At 35.3% G+C, this 21109-nt stretch overlaps 1 protein-coding gene across 1 annotated transcript in view; it reads right to left on the bottom strand.

Moving 5' to 3' along the window:
- Positions 1 to 21109, bottom strand: part of EYS (EGF-like photoreceptor maintenance factor) — a 789024-nt gene that overhangs the window by 638362 nt on the left and 129553 nt on the right. The window contains exons 5-7 of the mRNA XM_088162233.1: positions 19203 to 19330; positions 14162 to 14276; positions 335 to 494 (exon numbers count right to left, since the gene is read on the bottom strand). Of these exons, the coding sequence (XP_088018359.1) occupies positions 335 to 494; positions 14162 to 14276; positions 19203 to 19330 (403 nt within the window). The remainder of the gene's footprint in view (positions 1 to 334; positions 495 to 14161; positions 14277 to 19202; positions 19331 to 21109) is intronic.

The following is a 21109-nucleotide window of genomic DNA, read 5'->3' as shown; positions in this document are numbered from 1 at the left end:
ATTAATTAGACATCCAGGAACTATAATTAGACGTCAGACAAGTAGCTCACATGCAGAACTTTCCTACACTTAGTCTCTTAAACTGAAGCTAAAGCTTATTCTAGGATTATTCTTACTGTAACCTTAATTGGAAGATTCAAAAGTAACCTGTAAATTCCATTCAGATTTTATAGGCATCACAGCAAAGGGTAGAAAATGCAAAGAGGTGTGATTACTCTCCAAGTACTTCTTTATACCTTTTTCTTTTTTTAATTCTTATCTTCAGCATTCTTATATTTGAATATTTAAAAGGAAATGAAACTACAAACTTCTACATGATTTGTATATGCCTTACCTGTAAAATCATGAGGACACAAACACTGAAACAAAGGTTGTTCTCCCAGTTGACTCATATCAATGCAAGTTGCTCCGTCAGAACAATTATTTGGATAAATTAAACATGCATTTTCAACGAATTGGCAAAATTCTCCTGTCCATCCAGGCCCACAGAGGCACTAGATATAACACACAAAGAAACACAGAAAATCCAAAATGAAAATGTAATGTGAAAGTTTGTAGAATTTTCTTTGGGTCTTGTATTTTAGCAAGTAAAAGTGTGGTAGAATGCAGAGTGTTGTACCCAGCTGAGACTATTCTTCATACATGCCTGTATTTGCAGATGATAAAACAGTTGACAGAAGCAAAACTCATCTACTATGTCTGTTGAAAAATTGGGGGAAAAAAGGACATGTGAGTTGGAGGATATGGTGAGATAATTACTGACTGTGAGGGAGAAAAACGCCAGCAGGAGCAGAAGAACTGAGTGTGCAGAAAGGATTCTAAAGGGGTAGACATAGGGGAGAAATTGGGCAGTGATGATAACAAAGCATGCAAGACCACACTGTCACTAACCAGTAATCAGAAAACATAGTACAGGGTTTCTGTTATACATGCAGACTCTACCTGTTAAATAAAATAAATTAAAATGGTTTATCCAGAGGAAAGGGGAAGATCTGAAGCTTATATTAGCTTCTCAAAAGAGTCCTGTGAAACTCATACAAGTGCCCTGATCAAATATAATCAATAGTAGCTTGCCTTGAATCCCATTATAAGGGCAATAAAACAGTATAGCCAACAGTAGCATGCCAGTATTTTAGAGCACTGGAATGGTGTACCAGGTTCACAATGTATAAACATTTTATATTAGTATGCGTACCTGTGACCACCAAAGACAGACACATGCATTGTAGTGACTAATACAAGTAAAAAGAAAGTTGCCAAAGAACAAGATTAGCATACGGCACAGAAAATAGGCAGAATATATTGCTGACTACAGAAAAAAATTACTGTAAAAAGCCCCAAGGCAAGTAGTACCAGGAGGAGACCATAATTTTTTGAAGGGCAGGGGGAGTTCCTCTGGGGGGAGATAAAATATTGCAAACCTCAAATATGTAGAGGAAGGATGGAGACAGAAGCCAACCCCAATTCAGTAATGAGTTCTCTCATCAAAGAGCTCATGACATAGATTTCCTTGACCTTTGTTGTAAAGTACCACCAGGGACTACAGCTGTCAGCACTAACTCTTCGGCATCAGCTCCACAGAACTGTGTGATCACAGAGAATTTAGAATGTAAATGTTACAGAATAAGGATATGTAGGTGTACTGACAGTGCCTAACAATCTTGGAAATTACCAGCATTAAGCATGCTGTTTGTGAATTAATTCATTCACGTTTGTTTTAAAGTTTAAAACTGGTCCTACCTCTCAGTCTTTTAAGCATTACCTTTACAGTGATCTCTGACTCCCTATCTGACATATATGTTTTGTAAAAATGAACAGTACTTAGATGGTCAAGTGAAGGCTTTAAGAGAACTGCACTGATGTGAATCTCTTACTGTGAATCTCTGCATTCAATGACTGAAACAGTAGATAACTAAAGTAGACTGCCATCTCCAAAGTGACCTAGGTATAAGAGGAGCATGATAGCCTACAGAATCGGTATGACTTACCTTCTAAGGCCTGGAAGAACTCAGTGTTCTCCAGCAACTGTATATTTCTTTGTATTTTCCCCATTTTTATGCCAGCATCGCTCAGTTGTGGCAATACCCATACACACGTCACTGGCATTTTCTGACTTCCTTCCCCTCAATCTCCAGGAACACCTTTCACTGCTATGTACTGTCCTTGTCCCTGATGTTATGTTTTATTAAATATGACACTACAAAGTGAAAGGTAGTAAGAGATAACAAGATGGCATGTTTTCGGAAACTGCATCTATGGGTTTGTCTGTTCACAAAGCTTATCCCAGACAAACCTATAGAAAAATATTTATCCTGTATGTCAATATATTTACATTCATAGAACTCCAGAATTATTTAGGTTGAGAGACACCTTTGAAGGTCATAGAGTCCTACTCTTTGCTCAGAGCAGGTCTAACTTTAAATACAAGCTGGTTGCTCAGGATCTTGTCTATTTGAGGGCTGAATATCTCCAAGGATGACAATTCCATAGCCTTTCAGGTCAACTTGTTGCAGTACTTTAGTATACTCATGGTACATTATGAACAATTTGTTCTTAATACCTAGCCATAATTTCCTTTGTTGCAACTTCTGCCAGTTGCTTCTCACTCTAGTGCTGTGCACTTCTAAGAAAAAATTTGCTCCATCTCGTTCATGATCACCCAATGAGGAGCTGAGGAAAAGAATTATGTCCCCATTCAGCTCTCTGTTTTCAAGGCTTAACAAAGGCAAATTCTTCAGTCTTTCCTCATATGCTGCAAAGTTTTCACAATGTTGATGGTTCTCTGCTATTTTTTGTACATTGAAGTTCTACACTTCACAGATGCTTATCAGATGCTGAGCAGAAAGGACTGATGACTTGACCTTCTCTCTATGCTTTTACTAATGCAAGCCAGTATTAGAGGAAGCTACCTATGCTTTATCATTATTTGATTACATTGACACACTCCTTCATCTTCCATAGATGTATCCTATCAAGCCTTTTGGATATTTATAAATATCCTCATTGTCTGTGGTCTTGGTTTGGCATTTCTCTTTAACAGATATTATTTCATTCCTCTAAATTTTGCCACCTGGCACAGGACTTGGGAAATTTGAAAGCACATATTGTAAGTAAAAAGCAGATCAAAGACACTGAATGTCATCCACCTCATTCAGCAGTGGGCATACATTTTCTCTGGTATCATTTTTTCTGCCACTGTACCTACACAAATGGGATTTATAAGATAGTTTCTTCTTTATGAGTATTTTTCATGAGGACACAACTGGAAATTCTCCTTGAATAGACTCAATCTTTTATCTACCCAGTCACTAAACATTACTATTTATTGGTAAAAACTCTTTAGCCAGTATTTTCTTTCTTTACATGTCTTAAATCTATTCTGCAAAAAAGAACTTCAAATAAGTTCATTGAAGTCTAGCCCTATATCTAGTGGATACACATTAACTTAAAAAAATATGTTCTCAGAGATGGAATTGTGACTGTAGCTGTGAAAACCACATTTACTTTTCCTCTAGCAAAGTGACTTCTCTGCACCTGGGGTGAAACGTATTGCTGGCAAGACAGCATTCAGGAACTGTTTCCAGACTATGCCTGAATCATTTTGAGGATAATTGAAGGACAAGTCTTAGGGATGCTTAAGCCAGCACTTTCCACAAACATTAAGCAATTTTTTTCAGTGTAATTGTAATCATCTCCATGGCATACTGGCACAATAACCTTTCCTTTTTCCTTCACAGTTTTCAATTGCCTGGTAAGATGGCTTGCAAAATGAAGATGTTCATATGTTAGACTGATTTGTCCCTTTTAAAGTGGAGAAAATTCCAACTCAAATGCCCAAAGTTTAGGCATTAAACTAGGTATGAATGCTTTCAATTTTTGATTTATCTTACATTATTCTGTTATGTCGTTTATTCCTGTGCTCTGATTTTCTTCTTTGTCCACCCCTCCCTGCTGTCCTTTATGCCACAAATACTACCTGAGTTATGTGTATATCCTTAAAAGTGTTTATATTTTCAAATTTTTCTATAGATTTATTTTGACATTAGAGACTGAAGTGACCATTTTATGACAAAAAGGCTTCAAGAACTCAAGACCTGTTGTTTGGCTAAATGATGAAAAATAAATAGTATTTTTATTTTTCTGCACCAATGGAGCTCTGGAAGTTGTTTAAATGAAGAAAACTAAATTCTTAGCTTAATAAAAAAAATAAAATTCTTTTTACTTTTTTTTTATATACAGTTCATTCTTAACTGAAATTCTAGAAGTCGTTCACACTGGAAAAATAACTGCAAGAAATATATAGACATTTAGCTTGCAACAAACAAAAGTATAGCTTGTTAGTGGATTGAGGCACTTATTTGGGGATATTGTTTTACTCACTTCCTTATTTGAACTGACAGATCTTAAAACTTTATAATATTGATCACTAAACCACAGTATACCAGGGCACTTAAGTGACTTTAAACCTTAAAAGAGAAAATTAATTAGTCTTAACTTATTATATCTGTCAAATTTGCAGATGACACCAAGCTGAGCATTGCAGGTGACACACCTGAGGTATGGCACACCATTCAGGGAGACCTGAACAAGCTTGAGAAGTGGGCCCATGGAAACATTGGTTGAGGAAACCCCTGGTACCAACACGGAGTGAGGGGAAAGGCATTGAGAGCAGCCTAGTAGAGAGGGCTGAAGGTGGTGGGGGATGGAAAGTTAGACATGAACCAGCAACATGTGCTTGTAGCCCAGAAAGCCCAAAAAATTGTATCCTGGGCTGCATCAAAAGTACCATGACCACCATGTCAAGACAGCTGATTTTGCCCCTCTACTCTGCTCTGGTGAGATCCCACCTGGAGTGCTGCATTCAGCTCTGGGATCCTCATTACAACAAAGCCATTGAGTATAGGAGTGGGTTGCCACGGGGACCACAGAGGGCTGGAGCAGTTTTCCTGAGAACACAGTCTGTGAAAGTTTGGGCTGCTCAGTCTGGAGCAAAAAAGATTTTGGGAAGATCTTCCTGTGACTTTCATTAAAAAGTACTGTGGAAAGATGACTGGTAAAATTAGAGGAAACAGAAGTTATACCCACATCCTAACAGAAGTTAGGTGTGGAAATTATGGTGTAAAATACAATTGTTGTTCCCTAGGTGGAATGCAGTTGGCATGCCCAAAACCTATTCTATGATAATTCCTGATACACATGATCTGGAACTCTAGGCACCTGCTAAGGGGGTGGAATGGAGGGTGGAGCAGAGTGGAGACACTGAAGCCAGGCACTGTTGAAACCCTTGCCGGGAGGGGAACTCAGTGATGCTTTCTTTGCAGCTGAGAAACTGCAAAGAGAGCCAGGGGACACAGGGAAATATATCCTGCTGCTGAGCCAGAAACTCTGGCAAAATCACATTCCTCAGATGAACTTGGTTCATTACAGCATAATTGTAAGATTAGTGCACACCTCCATCCCAAAGTTATCCCCCTTCAGCATATGACCCCCCTCCAAAGGTGTGTGCTCTCTATTTTTTTGACTGTATCTTTAAAAGTGAAGTGAGACAATTTTACACCAGTCAGTAACAAAGGTATGTATGACTAGAGTTACTCAAGCTCCACCTAAACATAGACAAATAGTATAAAAGTAAGTAGAGAGTGGAGGAAAAGTTAAGGAAGACTCTACCATAACTGCTGGGATCAGTCAACAGGCTGAACCTGTCTTCTTCCCCTCAGGGATGCCTATTGGGTAAAAGCTGTACTAGCTCTTTTTTGGGGATCTTAGCTTGTCTGCGTATTGCTTTGAACATGTTTTTGCAGTCAGATACTACCACTGATAATCCCTGAAACTGTACCTTTCACAATTTTATATTAAAAAAGAATGTTGTTCTGTGAACTGCTGGTGTGAGTCCTTCACAGGCTCCAGCAAAGGGCAGCATACTCGACACGGTGGAAGACCTGGTGAGGGATCACAAGGTGGGAAGGCCAGCTGAAGGGTCGCCCTTATGCTGTTGGTGTGTGTCCCTGAATGAGTCAGTCAAGCCATTCTCCAGTCTAGCAGGACTGCTCAGTGAAGGGTCCCCATCATGGGACACTGACAGACAGGTTGGACACAAGGGTCTCTGCTTTCCTGGGGTGCTGGCAGACAAATTAAACACAGGGCTCAGTAAATCTCCCACACCAAGGGTTGAGGAAATCTCCCCTTTTCACATGACAAGGGCTTATAAGAAGGATGGGTGAAAACTTTTTAGAAGGTTATATAGCAATAGAAGGGATAATGTTTGTAAAGGAAAAGAGGGTAGATTCAGTTTAGATAGGAGGAAGACATTTTTCACAGTGAGCACAGTGAGAATTGTGAAACACTGGAGTAAGTTGCCTAGAGAGGTGGTAGATGCTTTGTCTCTGGAAACATTAAAGGTCTGGTTGAATGGAACTCCGAATAATATGATATAGTGGAAAATGTCCCTGCTCATTGGTGGGGATTTGGACTAATCGACCTTTAAATGTCACTTCAAACCCAAACCATTTTATGATACTATGATCTCTGATAGAACATGCTCCTTCATATGAAACCCTGATTTTATGTTAAACAATTAGGAGTTTCAGCAGAAATATGTCATAGATTGAATTCATTCATTAATTTTAATAAAGATTATATTATTTCATTTCTCAGGTGAACATATGGATAAAACAGAAACTAGAATTCTATCCTTGCAAATCTCGTATAGAAGGTGGGAAGATGAAGTTATCTTTTGTGTAGTTTGAGGAGCTGCCATCTCTCTTTACATATTACTTTATAAAATAATAAATGTTGTTATTATTTTTTATAACTTTAAAAGGCAAATTAAGAACATGAAATTTTGAGGTTTTGGTAGTAGATGACAAAAGGGCAAATACTGAAGAATGAAAAATAATCATGAAGAAGCTCAAGCTAGAAACTTACTGTACAGTATTGAAAACAGCTGCCAAAATTTACCACAAAATTTATATGGCACATGGAGAATGTGTGTCTGACCTTAGTGGCATTAATAAACAGGTGAAATATTATTTTAGTTATGTGCTTCAGAAATGCACTTTGCTGAGTTACCTGAGTGAAATTTTATGGATTCTTTCTACAGACATTTTCCTTATCTCAAGGGGCCAACTCCTTATTAGATTGGGAAGTCAGTAAAGAAGAAATTTGGGGAATTTCGCTGTCTTTGAAAAGTGATTTAAATTTAAACACAGGCTTGGTTTTAACTTCTCAGAAGTTGCATTTAAAAATAAACCAGAAAATTTATCTTGGTTATATCTGGTGTGTTTTGCTGTCCATTTATATTTAATTATATGCTCTTCTACTATATAAATTGACAAAGATACAAAGATATCTGAAATGATTACATGATCACAGCTTTAATTAAATATTTTTCATTTAAATTTGTTCTTCAAAAGAAGGACATTTAGTTTATTACATGAAGATTTCTACTGTTGATTAACTTCTGTGAAGCTCAGAGATAATTAGCAGGACATATGAAATGTACCTAGGGTGCTTTGATGGTGTTTATTTCAATAGAAAAAGAAAAGCAGGAAAATTAATTTTGATAAAGTCCAAATTAAACATTGAAGAAGGAAAAAAACTGTTTAAGATATTTTAAAATTTATGTGAACTCTTCTGTAGAATTACTGCTACTGTGTGAAAGAAAATTGACTAATTAACTTGTGTAAAACTAGCCCCTAATGGAAATATCTGACTTTGAACTACTGCTGTTTTGAACACTCAGCTGGAAGGACAAACACAGGAGAGACATCAATAGACTTAATGATAGTGGCAAAGTGGCTTCACAGAGATGAGACTATAATGTTCTCATATGGTCCATGGGGAGAAACAGTGGGAGACACTGTAGATTTTTTTTAAAAGGAAAATGATAATAATCTATTTTATATGTTGTACATAAGGATAAAAATTGCATCTGAGAGCAACAGATTTTAGAGTGCCAATTCTCATTGCTTCTAGCATTGGTAGTAGATCTGTTATAAATATTCATAATAATTTTATCACTCTAAACAACTGCTTTAATATATAATATGCCAAATATATTATCTGTTTGTTTCCTTATGGCTTTTTTATACTCAGAAAACAAACGGTGATAGATGCAGTGCAGAGGGCTTTAAAAAAGGCCTGTGCATTTATTTTAAAGCACTGAATTTGTTAAACAAGTTGTTTTCTCTCAGCTATACTGCCTTTCAGTTCTGGATATGTGATCTGGAAGTTATTTCTCCTCTCATGCAGTGTTGGAACCCAGAAGTCTGGGAGTTTTGAACTTTCTGTGCTTTCTGACACTGATCCCCAGGAAAACACTGCTTTTGACTTAAGGACTTGGAGAAGGCTTCCAAATTTGAGTGATAGAGTTGGAATCATGGGTGTGTAGTTGAATAGAGGTGTGTGGTGTCATATGGTGAAGGGTTTGGAATTTGGGATTTTTATAATATAGTAATAGGTATGGGACAAGATGGAGGTTCTTGGGCGTTGTCTCTTTCTCCCTTCTTGTTCCTTCTTCATGATTTCAGGTAGTGGTTTGTGGATTGGATAGTTAGTACCACAGTGCAGGTCATTTGGTTATTGGGTCAAAAGTGTAAATAATATAGATGTTAGCTCTTAATTGGATAGTTAGCCTTTAAAAGACCTTGTAACTGGATAGAGAAAACTCAATTTTCTCGTTTTTAGCTTGATAGCTAGAAGTGCTGAAGAACTCTCTGCACCTTAGATAAGATTTAATAAACAACCAAGTCCGAACAAGAAATCCATCTCATGAGCATTCTATCCTGACTGAATGAAGGCAGAAGAAAAAGAAGACAAGCCACTAATTAGGTGGTGCAGCTAACCTCTTTCAGTGGAATAAATACAAATGGTTTCTCTAAGAATAAGTTGGAGGTATTCCTAGGGCTGTGAGATCTAAGCAGTACGACATAGCTCCATTTTGGAGATTATTGCCAATTCTGCATAGAGATGCTTTGCTTCTGGGTTATAATTTCAGCCAGACTTCTAGGGATAAAGCATTATCAAAAAGCTTTACGACTGAGAGTGGCTCCTCAGGGAAGAGCTTACCAAAAGGACCAGAGCAGCAGACTTTCCACAAAGGCTTTTCAGGCAAGCCTGTGGGGCTTGGCACTACTCACTGCTATTCTGCAAAGAAGCAATTTGATTCCCAGCCTGAGAGCTGGCTGATGGGCCTGGTTCTGCACCCACAAAGGCAAGCCTCATCTGAAAGGGAGGAAACCTGGAACTCTGTCTGCTTGATTGCAATTTCTGTACAAGTTCTGCTGCATGAGGGCCACATATCAGCTGGACACGTGGAAAAATCACAGGAAAAAGAGAGGTTCCCTCCTCTATCCTCCTTCCCACATGACCCCAGAAGGAACATACTAGCTTCAGTGAACACCATTTGCTCTGTTGGTGTACAGTCTCCTGTTTTGCTAGACAACACAGTAGTCTTTGGGCAGAACATATTTGGGTTTTTTAACTTCAACAGTGTGCCCCTTGGTGTTACTGATTATAAATATATATTCATAATTTTTCTTTATCCACCATATATCTTCTTGGTGCATGCTTTGTTAAAATATATCAGATTCACCATAAAGCTCCAAATATAAAAGCTATGGCTTCATTATATGGATGTGAGAAAAAGAACAAAAGAGCATAACATGAACTACCAGAGAGCCATCTGCAGGGCGAGATTTTAGATATTACTCTTTTCTAATATATTAATTTTTCTATCCTCTTACAGCGCATCATACTATTAGAGAAACATTATTAAACGTACGTTTGTATAAAAAAGCAAAATTCTGGTGACTGAGGAACAGTTTTTGGAAGGGAATTGACAGGAATGCATCTGTGTACCTGTTCTCATTAATCAGCGTTATCTAGGCAAATTACTTATAGAAGTTAAAACCATTACTTGTTTATCCTTAGCTTCACTCTCCCTTAGAAGCACAATCTACTTGCACTGCACTGTAGGAGAAATTGGCAGCATTTCCTGTTGCTCTTTTTGAAGGCACCAGGGCGTCCATTGGCAATTATCCCAACTCAAAATTCCACATTCAAGTGTCAGTACAGCTTCTCAGAGGAATTTCAAACATTTTCTTTGAATGACCAACAGTAGGTGTAGTGGTAAAACTCAGAATGAGAGCAGAGATGGTTTCCTCTTTCTTTAATGCCGCCCTAGTCTGTGTTTGTTTGCCAACACAGCTCTGCTGTTCAGGCAATATGTATAATTTGTTTAGACCTTGTCTCAAGTGTAGTGCTGGCAAATGGAAATGGACCTTACAATGACATTGCTTCCTCTTTATCTTTCAGCTTCAGCTTTTGTGTCTACATAACTCAATTTCTTTGCTAGCTGTTAGCCCACAGCCTTGCACGAATCAGTGGTTTGTCAGGATGACTGGAGAAAGGCATATTGACAAAATAGACTTGGAGACACTGTGCAGACCATATAAGTTGAAAGATAGTTGCTTGTAGCATAGTAAGGAGCTGCTAGGCAAAAAAAAAAAAAAAAAAAAAAAAAAAAAAAAAAGCAATGAATGAGCATTTTTACACTCTACCAGAAGTGGATAGCATTTTTAATTTGCATACCTTTCCATAGGAAGTGTATGTCAGATCACAAATGAGAGAGAGTGTGTAGCAGCCACTGCAGAGCTACATTTTATTGTCCCTCAAATGCACTTCTGTAGTTAATCATAACTGACCTGTAAATTCTGTCGGTTTTAATGCAATACAGTATTTTTTCCCTAGAAAGTAAAGACAGCTAGTATGCTAAAGACTTGACAGTTGTCAAACCTTAACTTTCCTGCTATCGTGTTTTCAAAACTGTGCTCCTTTCCATTTTTCCAAACTCCAGTAAACTAGATTTCTGTTATCTTCAGGATTTCCACTGGATTAGTTTAATATATTTTTTCAGTATCTTTTTTTTTTTTTTTTTTTTTTTTTATGGTTTTTGAGGGTTTTTTTCAGTTTAATACTAACGTTTCAGGGAGAAACAGGGGATCTTAAGGAGAGATAATATTTTTTGCCATGATCTAAACTACTTGCTATGAATAAATAGATAGTAAAGTACTTGATTCCCTCTGGGGACCTAGAGCAAAGCTTTACATCCACAAGTGATTTCTTGTTTGTATACTCTCTTTATCGGCTTTCACTGCCCAGCCATGTGCCAGAGGTTTTACTGGAGCCGTTCTAAATCACTGGGAGGGCAGTACTCAAACCACTCCATACCCTGAGGTAGTTAGCATGTGGCAGCAGTGTGATTAGCATGGAACAAACAACAGCTCTTTCTTCTCTATCACTTGCCTTTTGGGCATTGCTCATATTTTCCCTGTCTTCAGGTAAAGATAAGGAAAACAGATACCTACAGCCATAAATTTTTTAAGACAATCAGATTAAAAGGAATGAGAAAATGCTATCAGCTGCAAAAGAAGAACACTGACATTTCACTTATAAAATCCATTTAAGAAAAAGAAAAGTTGCCATGAGAACAGAAAAATCTATTGAAAAGTGTATCTGTAGGCAGATTTTTAAACAACTTTTTAAAGAAGCGGGTTATCATATTCTCACAATAATGTAGTTAAATATTTTTATTGAATAAAACTGCTGAAATCTGAAATTAGTTCACATATCAGTAATTGTATAAGTGTGGTTTATGCTCAAACTGTTTTAATTTATTTCTTTTCTTAAAATAGTGTCCTCTGTCTTCTAAATAGGCATAGTTATTATAAAATTGAAAAAACAGTACATTTATTAAAAACTTTCCTATGGTATGGATGTTTAAAAAAGGAAGTTCTATATTATATTTTCTTCAGAACTTTGATAATGACTATATTTATTCTTAGCAGTTCCAACATTGCAGCCGAAAATCAGGAGAAATTCAAGACTTCTTGCAGTAATTGATAAATCAACAGTAAATAATAGAATTTTTCATTCAGTATTTTTTGAGAGCGGAAGATCTGTTCATATTCAAGAATTGTGCTTGGCAATATGTCCAAATTATATTCATATTTCTGAAACTGAGTCAAAGCTGCAGTGTTGTCCTTTTGTGCTTTAGAAACCAACAAGGTAAACATCATACCTTTGATCTTCTTCAGAGCCCAAATAAAATGGGGGGAATGATGTTTTCACTATTCATGGCAACTTTGGAAAATATAACCCTTTTCCTAACCTTTTAACATCAGTGAAATGAGTCTGCTGCATTGACTACTGGAAGCAATCCAAAATAAGGCCTTCAGCCTTCTCTGGGAATTATGGAGTTTGGCTCCCACAGTAGTAGATCCTCATGAAATTTAATGTCTGGTGAAGTTATTCACAAGGACAGGACTGATGTGACCTGGCTCTGATCTGATGGGAAACTGCTGAAAGACAGCATTAGACTGTATTACCTAAAAAGCTTTTGAAAATGCTCCTGCTATAATCAATAGCACATACAAGAAGCAGCTGCTCAGACCCATGCACAATACTTGCATCACTTCTTTGCTAATGTGGCTTCAAAATTTTTGGCACCAACACTTGAATATTTTAAATACAATTGCTCCTTTTTTTTTTTCTTCTGAGAAAAACTGATAGACCATGGACTGTTTTAAGATTATGAATCTGTATGTAATTTTTGGGATATAATTTAAAATAATATCTTTATTTTATTTCATAAACCTCATTTTTAATAGAGGTTTCCTCATTTGCAACCTTCTTAAAACAATTTAGATTATATAACTGTCTATGATGACACTTCACTGACAGTCAAAGATATATAACTACTGAGAAATGCTTCAATATATACACGTGCTTATTTTTTTACTACAGGGATTGTCTGTCTTCATCAATGGTGTGGTGTCACATTTTGCCTTCTTTGTCACTGACTATCAGGAACACTCACTACTGTGTAATTCATATTCTTTTTTTCTATGCATATAGCATTGAATTTGCCTCTCCTAGAACACATGTTTTTCTAAAGTAGTGCTGTCTACCAAGAAGTACTTATCATATTTGTGTAATATTAACTACACTACTGTTTTCTGTGGTCGTCTGCACACACAGAAGAAGGAGGACCCCAGAAACTACAGGCCTGTCAGTCTCACTTCAGTGCCTGGTAAAACCATGGAAATTATTCTGAGAAGTATTGAAAAACACCCAGAGTGTTGCAGTCATCAGTCACAGCCAGCACGGCTTCATGAGGGAAGTCCTGCTGGTCAAACTTTATTTCCTTCTATGGAAAGGAAACCCACTTAGTTTATCTAGGAAAATGAGCGGGTGCAATCTTTTCAGCAACACTTTCGATAGTGTCTCTCACAGGAGCCTTTTGGAAAAATATTAATAACCAGGTTATATGATGAGTGAGCAGCTGGCTCACAGGTCAGGCACTGAGGGTTATAATGAATGGTGTGACACCAGGCTGGTGACCTGTGACTAGTGGGGATCCACAGGGCTCCATCCTCAGCCCTGTGCTCCTCAGCATCAAATGACCTGGACAAAGAACTTGAAGGAATACGGTGTAAGTTTGCTGGTGACACTAAACTGAGAGCAGCTTTAGACTCCCTCAAGGACAGAGAGGCCTTACAGAGAGACCTTGACAAAATAGAGGGACAGGCAATCACCAACCATATGGACAAGGGCCGGATTCTGCACCTTGCTTAACATTTTCAGGAGGAATTTACAATTAAAACAAGCAGATCTAATATTTTTTTCCTAGATTGTCAGTTGGAATGAACATCACCACAATACAGTTTCATCATCAAACTTTTAAATTTGTGTTAATTTTAAACATGTTTATGTGTAGATAAGTAATTTGGTTCTGGCTAAAACAATTGCAACAGATGATCTTAATTCAAGCAATGTATTTTTAAAGGCTTCAAAAAGTTGTGATTATCATCTTTGTGGGTAATGATACTGGACAACAATTAGTTATATATTCTTTTTACTATTAAAATACCCTTCAGTTATCTTACTTGATATAGTACTAAACAAGATCTCAATAGAAAAGTAATAAAAAAATCCATATTATCCAAGTGAATTGTAGTCGTGTTATCGATTAAAATAAATAAAACTTTTAAAAGTGTGCCCCTCTCATCTCTTAGAGTAATGAATGCATTTCAAGTTTGCTTGTCTGAAGCTTTTATACTTTGGAACACTGAATTAGTTTAATATGTATTAAATTACTTACAGTGAATCCTCCAATTATATTAAGACACAATCCTTCATTCAGACAGTTGATGCTGAGCAGCCTGCAGTAGTCAATTACTTCCTCACAGTTCTTTCCAGTGAATCCTGGCATGCAGCTGCAAATACACCAGGGTATTTTAGAGAACTTGCATTTTAAAAGTTAATTGTATTTAATTATGATCCATAATTCTATTAAATAATGTTCTTGCAGTAACAAAATAGATCTCTTATGTTATTTAAAATAAACAGAATATGTTTCCAAGGAATTAAAAATCCCTTGCTTGATTCTGGATAATGTTGCTTTTCACAAATAATTTCTTTCATTGATTAAAGCATTTTCACATCAATATTTCATAACCCTTCCTCTAGAACGAGGTAATATTTAATAAACAGTTATAGATTAGGTAACAAGGTTTTGGAAAGCTATTAGAAAGGATGGGTCAATTTAGGCATCAGAGAGATGCTTTAATACAAAAATAAAAATGTGATAAGTGACAAATAAATATCAATCTTTGCTAATGAATAAAGAGTAGTATAAATATAAAATAAAGATATGCTTAATTGTGTAAAGAACAATCTAGAGACAACAATGGATATAAATAAATGTTTATGTGTTTACTTAATTGTAGTTCAGCATTTTCTTTAAAGAAAAAACTAGCATTCAATTTTTGTGACTGTTAGTTTCATGTGGTGCCAATTGAGTGATGGATAACTCATGTATGTAAAAGGAACTACAGAAAATTCTTCTGCTTCATGTCAGCACATAATTAGTAGGAGAAAATCCTTTCTGATGTAGCCCTCCTATGTTAAAAAAAAAATCTCTTATACACAAATAAAAAGGATAAGATTCAAATGGATAGTAAAGAAGTCTTATTCAACAGCAATAATGGAAAAAGGTAGAAAAATATTTGAATACTTATATCTTGATAGATAGATAATCCTTGTCAAACAGTTTCATTATGTTCTTACAGACACAGCATGTTCCCCTGTCTAAAGGCTATTTCTGGTATCATGGAAAGAAATGATTTAAGAAGAAGAGAAAGGAAATGGCCAGATAGCTGAAAATTTGTGCTTGAGAAATAATCCTAAAGTAATAGGTGGGAATTTTTTTAGCTGTTTCTTAGAGGTAGTTTATTTTTCAAATTACTCAGTCCAGAAGCTGGAAACTATGAAGATTATACAGAATTGCTTCTGGTTTTCCTATGTTCTTGCTCCTAATAGATATGAGATCCAGATGTGTTGTTTATGTTTTCTCATTTACAAAAAAACTATCCAATTCCTTGTTTCAAAATGCATGAAGCTTCTCACATGTAGCATGCTCAGAAGTTAAGTCACTTTATTAAACTTAGTTAAGTCTTAAACTGGTTGGATTTAATCAGAAATTCCTGGAAACCAACCACAATTAATGCATAGGACCATTTGGACAGAGGTAAATGGATATGGATAAAAACATCTGTATATGGTTATATACTTTGAGGCTGGTATAGACATAACCATATGAGGACACTGCAAGGAGCAATGCACCACATAATCCTCACTTTCCTGTTGAAAAAAGTGCTGCATGCAATCATGTTTATACCATTTCATGTACTTGGCTTCAAAATTCTTGCAAAGTCTATTTTTAACAAAGTTCTAGTTCATGAATTATAGCTAAAAGGAGTTTTTCATAATAAAATTTGCATATGAAAGGAATGTAAAATAATAAAAAGGTTTTGCATATTTTCTCATAATTTTAAATAACATTTAAGATCAAGTCAAAGCAACTCAATTACAATGTTATTTTACTGATTTGTTTTTACCAATGATCTGAAGCGAAAGAGTTCCCAGCTTTTTTGCTTCAATCTATGATTATTTCATTAACTAGACAATCTAGCAAACCAATTTTAGAAGCGGTTTCTTCTAATTTTTATAATTGAATATTTTTTCTGGTTTTGCTTTTATTTTGTTGCTTTGCAATAAACATACTAATTTCAGGAAAGGCAAATGTAAGCTAACAGGAAAAAAAGTTGACAATAAAGTTCCAAAGATGGCACCAACAGAGCATATTTTCTCAGAACACCAGTTCACAGTTTTGTGATATTTTATTATCCTAAAGTACATGGATAATAGAAGAAGATAAAAAGCAAACAACAATAGTTTATAGTGATGGATATGCTTGTTCACTGCCTATTTGAATTCACCTTAAATTTTGACATTTAAGAAAAAAGGCACGTATCAGATTCTTAGCACAAAGTTGTGTGTGATATCAAGACTGAAAAGATGGAATTAGGATACAAGATAGTCATACATCATAACTGAAGTGAGGAAAATTAAATTGATTCTGTTTGGTTATTTGTTTAGAATGGAAAACAGCTGCTTTCCCAAAGAAGGAAGGATGTGTTGGGAAGAAGCTGGGATTGTGTAGGATATAAGAATGTAGTTTGGGCATAAGGAGAACAACATAGCACAGGGGGAAGCAAAATAAAAAGCAATGAAGTAAAAAGTGCAATTCAGCTATTATTTTAACTTGTATATGCATGCATCTGACCTAAACACCATTACATTTATTTATGGTGTTAAAATGGTATAAAAGTGGATCATGTCGTAGTATTACATGTAGTATTACACCACATGTAGTATGAAACACACAGTTTCTTGTGGAGTGACTAGACAGAGACATAACATAGGGTATTTGACAATGGTTACCAAAAATTAATCAAATCTTCACTTAAAATGTTGAGGAGTAGCTACAAATCTTCCAAATTAAGGTAACATAATTAATGGTAGATTTACTTTAGGTAAAATTAATTAAAGCATGAATCACAGGCAAAAAGCATCCAAGTCTGTGATTTTAGAAAACTGAAACTCTCTAACCAGTCTTCCTATGGGTCTTCCAAAACCCTCTGTTAGTCAAGTAGCTAATGCAGAACATAAATTTAAAAATAAAATTTTGAATTCTTAAAACAGTAAAGCCTCTTGGAGCTCTCTATCAACACTTCCTTTGCTTTTCAGCACTCTGGCAAGATTGCACCTCTCACAAACAAAACTACTGAATGTAATCTCCTTGTGAAAAGTATGTCATTCATACTACCTCAAAAATCTTTCTCTCATCTAAATGCCTCCTTTCAAGTACAGAGGCATTAATATTTATATTTATTAACTATTCCAGATTAAGTGGTGGAAAACTGATTTTAATTTCACAAAAAGTGAGGACAAAAGCCTTTGAGGACTCAATGGTAAAACTAATGCTGAACACTGGAGATTTTCAATAAGCAATTGAATAGGGTACTAGATGATCTCATCTAAACTCTGATTTCCATGGACGTTCAGATCAGAAGATACCTCAAGGTGTCTTTCAACCTGGGATGTTCTGTGAGTCTCTGAGAGTAATATATATTTATTGTTCTAATATTCTGTGATTGTATTGTAACCCTCTACCTTTGTACAAAGAAAGTTGTGAACTTGTGTAAGATGTGTCATCTCACCTGTTCTGGATATTTCTCTCTGGAAGATATGAGTCACTTTCTGGAGTTCTCCATCAAGAATGTCTGGTGGGCAAATTGGTTGCTAAGGTAAATTATGTGGATTGAACACTATTCACAGTGCTCTCTCTAGGTTGTTAGCTCGCTTTTAGAGCATTCTTAGTGTTAATGAGCTTTATCCCAATGTAAAATGGGTTCTTAATTGCCCATTTTTATGTTCTGTTGTATTGATCTAAATAATTACTTCCATGCTTATTCTCACATAATATTATTAAAGGAAAGATAGTTCAACCACAATGTTTTCTTATAGATATTTTTATTAAACAATTTCTATGGTACAATGGTGTTCCTGATACAGACCATTTCTACAGATATTTTGTGGAGTTATAGATTATTCAATATGAATAACAGGGACAGAATAATTTTTTATTACTTTTTTGGTTTGGTTTCTGTTAATAAAGGCAATATACATCTAGATATTAATTTTTCATGTCATGTATATTTTTGAATGTAAATTGAAACACATTTAATAATAATATATACATATTGTGGGCAAGACTGGCTACATAATAATAAATTATTATCTTATATATCAATTTAAAGAATTAGAAAATGAATGATAACTTTTGTTCTGTGCTTTACATATCTATGTGGGAAGATCTAACTGTATATGAGCTTGCATATGTGTGTTTGTATGTATATCTGTATTTGGGAGTGAATATGAATGAAATTGTTAGGATTTTCTTCTTTAGGAAAATTGTACGCATAGTTCTACTTATATTTTAATTTCAAGTCCTCTCAATTGAATTTCTGCTGATGCACTGTAACTCTGTGTTCTATATTTCTGTTATATATTTTGCAGTTTCTAAGTTCATTCATAATGTGTTGTCAGGCTTTTTTGTATCACAGCTTTCAATTCTCTGCTTTTATGAATATCCTAAAATTTGAAAAACATTTTCTTCAGTAATGCTTATCAGAATTTACTCAGGCAGCAAGATAAAAGCCAAGCAAAGGGGAACAGGATAAATTGTACTCCTTATTGGCATAGAAAAAAATATCTAAAAATCTATTTAAAAATGAAATGAAATTATACACTGGATCACTTCTGGTACATTAAAATGGATCATTTTTAGTCTTTCTGAATAAAACAGTTTTTCATATGCTGCTTGAAGGATCAGTTTAAAGTCTACTAATGTGTGTCTGTGAGCTAGAAATTAAATAGGGTGCCATAAGTTTTCAGAAACAACATAAACTTCATACACCCTGAAAGGGAGTGTCACATGTAGTACAACTGTCTCAATTGTCATCAGTGTTTTAAAATTTATATATTTTTTGTAGTATAACAATAGAACATTTAAATACTTTTTTTAAATTTAAATGCTTTAAATATTTTTGTATAGCTCCCAGAGTTTATAAGAAACCTAAAAGAGTAAAGCACAAAAGAGAAATATATTTTTTTAAAACAAAAGTTTATAGTTTTCTGTGTTCTCTGTGAATGATGATGTCTTTTCTTTCTGCAATCTGTGTGATATCATCAAGTGAGCCAACAAAGCACTGAAATAAATTAATTTCCAATCTTACCGGCAGTTATAGTTTTGCTGTTGAGCTATACAAGTTGCATTATTTAAGCAAGGCAATAATTCACATGGATTCAGTATTCTCTCACAGAACTTGCCAGTAAATATTGGCATACAGGTACATGCCACATCCTATAGAAGAGAGGGAAATTAGACATAATTATTTGTTATACCCAAGACAGCACAAAATTTAGTGTTTATGGTGTTTACATCCATTACCAGTGAGGTCCTAAATGGGACAACTTTTCATCATATAAAGGAGTCTACAAAGACAGAATAGTTCTAGCCTCAGATAGGTTACAATTTAATTTAGGACAAGGAGAACAGGCCTTCAAGCACAGATTATACCATACTTGAGTTTTCTAGATGGAAATATACCAGCTTTAAAATTGCGGTTTTGTGATCTCATAACAGAATCAAGGAGTTTATTAATTAATTTAAGGGTTTTTTTCCCTCAATTCTGAATTTGTTCCAATGTAATGTTTGCATCTATTAAACAGTAAAGTACGCAAGGTACATTAGTAACCAGTGTCACAAACTAGAGGAGGAAAGAAAATCATGCATATCCATTTTCTCCTTCAATATAAAGCACAGTCTATGCTTCTCATTAACACCGAAAGACATCTGTCAGTTGCTGCAATCTTTAATATGAACAGTAAGAAAGGTAAATTATTTTACAAAACAAAATATTTCTTAAGGCTGACAGTCCCACCCTTATTTTTCTATGCTCTTCATAGGCCTTTTGAAGTCGGAAAGTAAAGGAAAAAATAAAGGTGTTTGTTCCCCTAATAAAATTGGAAATGCTTACGTGTTTCTTTACAATTGATCTTAAAGATATAATCAGGAAACTTCAACTCCCACTGAGACATTTCCATAGTTGTGAAACAAACTACTGCAACTGTTTGTCTATTGCACAAAAATAGTTTATGCTAGTATATCTACTAGACAAAATATTTAGACAAGTTGCATAACTTAGAAATCTATAAATTTATGCATCAATTTAGATGTCTCTTTTTCTCTCAGTGTATGAGTATGTATCACTGCTATGTGATAACTAAGCTTTTGAACTCTTCTTTCTCTGCTTTGATTCTGTATAATCACTGCTATTTGCAATAGTCATGCTAATGAGAAAACATCAATTTATTTTGATGTACTACCAGGTATGACTTTATTATCAAAACTTTGTGAGTTCTGCATGAAATTATTCTTTTTTACAGAAAGAAAAAATAAAGAAAAAAGGGAATTAAAAAACTTATACAGCATGAAAAGCAAGAACAAGACTAATTAATAAAGACCACATGATACCTCGTGTTTGTGTCAGATGATTTGCTAGGAAGAGGAAGAAAGAAATAAAATAACATGGGTAGCTTCTTAAGTGATCACCAAGCAACTGACATGAAATGGGGAGTTTGGGGGGGTTTATCATAAAAATAGTATAAACAGGACACATTGAGAAAATGCTGTTGCTTTGTGAAGTATGAAAAACTAATAAAATAAATTATATTAGAATTAAATGTTTTGACACTTTCATGGAACAGACCCTCCTGTAAGGTATGCCAAAGAATATGGATGATAGGAAAGTGATTAGAAACAAACAATATGGTTTCACAAAGGGTAAATCATGTCTGACTAGTGGTGTCTTTCAATTATGTAGCAACTGTGCTGATGGGTAAGTGATCACATTATTTTGATTTCTGTGAGACCTCTGACATCATCCCACACATCATAATTTTTGCTAAATTGGTGAGATAGAGGGAAAGTTGCAAATGTCCCATCCCTTGAATTGTTCAAGGTCAGGTTGGATGGAACTTTCAGCAACCTGATCTAGCATAAGAGGTCTCTGCCCTCTGCAGAGAAGTTGGAAATACATCATATTTAAATGTTCCTTCCAGCTCAGGGATCTTTAACATT

The sequence above is a fragment of the Sturnus vulgaris genome, chromosome 3 (assembly GCF_052056855.1).
Source record: "Sturnus vulgaris isolate bStuVul1 chromosome 3, bStuVul1.hap1, whole genome shotgun sequence".
Taxonomy (NCBI): Eukaryota; Metazoa; Chordata; class Aves; order Passeriformes; family Sturnidae; genus Sturnus; species Sturnus vulgaris.
Note: the sequence above shows the minus strand (reverse complement) of the source record. Positions and strands in the feature narration are given on the sequence as shown.